This window comes from Amphimedon queenslandica, unplaced genomic scaffold (genome assembly GCF_000090795.2).
Source record: "Amphimedon queenslandica unplaced genomic scaffold, v1.1 AMPQUscaffold_13240, whole genome shotgun sequence".
NCBI lineage: Eukaryota > Metazoa > Porifera > Demospongiae > Haplosclerida > Niphatidae > Amphimedon > Amphimedon queenslandica.
The window spans coordinates 96,493-100,650 of NW_003546524.1; the positions used below are offsets into that span (position 1 = coordinate 96,493).

The window sequence follows — 4,158 nt, forward strand, 5'->3', positions numbered from 1 at the left end:
CAGTAATCACAGGTAAGAACAAGTAATCACAGGTATAAACACAATTAAGTAATTAAAGGAAACAGTGTCAAAACCAAATGTCAAAAGGGGTAGGACTTATGCTGTGCCAGCATACATACACCAGTAAAATTGTTTGTGTGACAGAGTCTACTTTATATATATACTAAACACAATTATGTTTGTAAACACTAGTGTCATTATATATTTAATGTATGAATGATAACCATGTGTGGTACTTTGTGTTTGAATACTTTATTCCTCTAGCCAAGTATTGTGAATTTGTGAAAATTGTAACTCAAATTATTGGACAAAAATCAATTGATATTGAAAAAATAATTACTGTGTTGAAACGAAAACAGAAACAATGTAGCCATTTGAGGCTGGATTGACACTGTACCATTTGTCTGGCTGTAGGATGTTCACAGCTACCTTTTAAGCACTTTCCCTCCTTTTGTTGTCTTCTTTTTGGTTTAGTTTAGCTATATTCAGTTGGAAAGATATAATACTTTTCCCTCAATCCAATTTGTAGTAAATTAGATCTAGTGGTAGTGTTTAAACTATCCTCTGTTACTTTACCTATGATGAATGATACCATACTTTTTGCTGGAGAACTGATAAAATCTTCAGCATTTTTTGTTACCGAAGCTTCTCTCAAACATAAATGTTAGTGCTAATAAGTAACCTTAAAGTCCCATTTAGTTTACAGTTTACACCCAAACACTGAAACGCAACATGCATTTATATAGACAATAATCAATGAATAATTGATAAGTTCTGCATCATGTGAGTCAGCACACTACAGCACCTTCATCACTGTTAGCTGCTGCTTCTTTCACAAAAGCAGTACCTTCATCTAAATTGCCCAATTAGCATGAAAAGTTGAGAGTAATGTATAAATACATGTATTCTTATGTACATGATGCATTATTTTTACCTGCTGATGATGCCCATCAGTTGTCACTACCAATGATTAAAGTGTAATGGCGGGTTTTGTGCAATTTGATCTTACAGTAAGTATAGAATTTATCACATGTACCCATACCTTTGAGGTGTATATCAGTAATATAAGACACTTGTCTCAATCTTCAATTCCCTTATTCCTATCACTCTATTAGTCCATTGGTACAGTGAGTGTGTGTTGTAGTGTACTAGTAGTTACTGGTAAAACCACAAATAAAAACAAATCATTACTAGTACTAGTATAAAGTCACTGTACAAAGTATATATACAGAAACCAGTTAAATGAATTACAACCAACACTAATCATTCCTAGAACCACATAAAGTCTCTATACATACATTTGTAGTACTGGTACCTGTACTTATTACAGGCACCGAATGCCATTAGAATGACTACTACATTGTACATGTACTATACTACTTTTAAGAATTTTGAATTACGATGTGTCAAATTTCCTTATTTGGAGGAAGATGAGTAGCCCATAAAAGTTTCTTGTAGCTTAAATAGTTTGAGTTCATATGCCAGTTGTACCAGTCAGTAGTCAGTCCAGACAGCAGCTATGTCTCTCCTGTTAGTGGTTGTTCTCTTATTCTTCAGTAGCTCCTGCAGTGTCTCCTCTGGTCAGTATTATGTGTCTGATGACTGCAGTTCTGTTACTCAGTCACCTTGTAATCCTTTATCAGTGTATGCTGGGAATATGTCTCAATACAATAACACCATCTTCTACTTCATTGGAACTACTAACATTGAATATTATGTTGTTACCATGACTGCAGTAAGGAATATTACTCTACATGGACTAGCACAGTCTCCTAGTATTAACTGCAAGAAGAGAGTTTATGGCATCAATGGAGCTACCATTTCCTTCTATTACAGTCATCATGTCATTATTTCTAACTTATCATTTACTGATTGTCCAGTGGAGGTTGATTCATCTAACAATATTACAATAACTAACTCTGTTTTTGCCTTAAGGACTGCCGGTTATTTAAGCTTATCTAATGCTTTTGATGTTAAGGTATCATCAGTTACCTTTATTGGCTGTAATCTGATTATTGAGTATTATCCTCTTCCAGCATGTAGCAGTGAATTACTCCATTACTCATTGATACTGACTAATGTTACCTCTACTGCTGGCAATCAAATTACACTAGGAATGAATCATGGTACCTCATACAATATATCAATCATTTTTGATCATGTTCAATACTACACTAACTATATCTTGAATATTTTGTTTGGAGGTCTTTTTAATTTTTTTATCACCAACTCATCATTTAAAGATGTTAATTATGGTCCTGGTTTTCCTATTGAAATTAATGAAAAGTCAAAATCAAATGATTGCACATATCCTGGTGTTCAATTAACTTCTATTTTGGTACTTAAGAATTGTCAAATTTATAATAATAAAGAAGAATTGAGGATCATTAGTAACGAGTATTTACTAAAAGCAGTAAACTATCACATTATCATTAAATCATGTTTGATATATGACAATACAAATGAAGGATTATATGTTGATGCAGCATTTTTGAGATTCCTTCAAATTGAGATAACAGATACTGAACTTATTGGAAATAGAGGAAATAAGATAATGAACAGTAATGCTATTAGTCTCAGTAATGTTACTGTTGCTAACAGTACCTATACAGGATTGAGTCTTACAGCATCATTTGTAACAATTAGTAATAATTTTATATTCAAGAACAATACTGGAGTAGTTGGAGGAGGATTAGCAATAAATGACTCATCACGATTGATAGTATCATCATCAGCTAACTTGGAGTTCATTGATAATCATGCTTCTTATAAAGGAGGAGGGATCTATGCCGAAGAGTCATCAGATACTGACATAATATTAATAGCACCATACATACCTCTTACATTAATAAATAATACTGCTGGACTGGTTGGTGGTGATATGTATGGGGTATACAGTATGACAGAGAATCAGTTTAACTTGACAAACCCAAACATTTGTTCAACAGGCATTTCAATGGAGGCATGTTTTTGTGATCCTCATGATGCTACTAGTTATGAAAACTGTTTACCGGAATACTATGGAGGTTGTCAACACATTTATCCAGGTCAAGCATTGAAACTTTATGTGACTTTGTTTGGTTATGATTACTCTGGATCAGACACCCCCACAGATGGTACAGTACAAATACGGTTCTTAAACACTAGCAGCTTGCTCAATCAAACATACATTCCCAATACCTGTTCACTGATTGAATACACACCTAAACTGACTCAAACAGGATACAAAGTATATGGCTTACAATTAGAACCGATCAATATTGACACCAAAATTTTTTCTTGTTTCGATGTTAAAGAGTGTCCCATTGGTTTCAGTATAAGCAGTTCACAAGGTTCCTGTACTTGTAGTCAAAGTGTTTCAAGAGAGAATGTCACATGTGATATAAATACTCTAAACATTACACACAATGGTCTACTGTGGATTGGAACATATCATACCACTACACCTTTCAATGCTAATGCAACCAATCCTAATGCATGCATTATCAATGAGGACTGTCTCCTCTATTGTTCTCCTAATCCTGTTACCTTCAAGTTGAATTACACTCTTACTCAATGTGTGGATAATAGAGGACACAGAATATGTGGATCATGTACAGAGGGATACAGTCTACTAATGGGATCACACAAGTGTGAACAGTGTCATGATAATTACATGATGATAGCTTGGATTGCTCTGTTTGCAGTGATGGGTGTACTACTTGTGGTTCTAATGATCGCTCTCAATTTAACAGTATCAGTGGGTACACTCAATGGTCTATTGTTCTATGCTAACATTGTCAAGTTATACGAGCCAGTCTTTTCAAGGAAAGGAGCATTACCAGTCTTGAGTCAAGTCATATCATGGATTAACTTAGACTTTGGGTTTGAGATATGTTTTTACAATGGTATGGACAGTTATGCTAAACAATGGCTCCAGTTTGCTTTCCCTCTCTACCTGTGGATCATTATCGTTATCATTATACAATTGTGTAGGAGATATGGTAAGATATCAAGACTGATGGGGTCTCATGCTGTTCCTGTTCTATCTACTCTTACTTTTCTCTCGTATACTAAACTAGTACGTACTATTTTTATTGTACTACACAAGCGTGAGGTAACTCTTCACTGTACAGATGAGTCAGTAAGATCAGTTAGTTTATGGTATGAGGATCCTAA

General features: G+C 34.4%; 1 protein-coding gene across 1 annotated transcript in view; it reads right to left on the minus strand.

Moving 5' to 3' along the window:
* Window positions 1-788: 788 nt before the first annotated feature.
* The window catches only part of LOC109584148 (lactation elevated protein 1-like), a 7,505-nt gene continuing 4,135 nt past the window's right edge, over window positions 789-4,158 (minus strand). Inside the window, exon 10 of the mRNA XM_019999760.1 lies at window positions 789-853. Coding sequence (XP_019855319.1) covers window positions 789-853 — 65 coding nt within the window. The remainder of the gene's footprint in view (window positions 854-4,158) is intronic.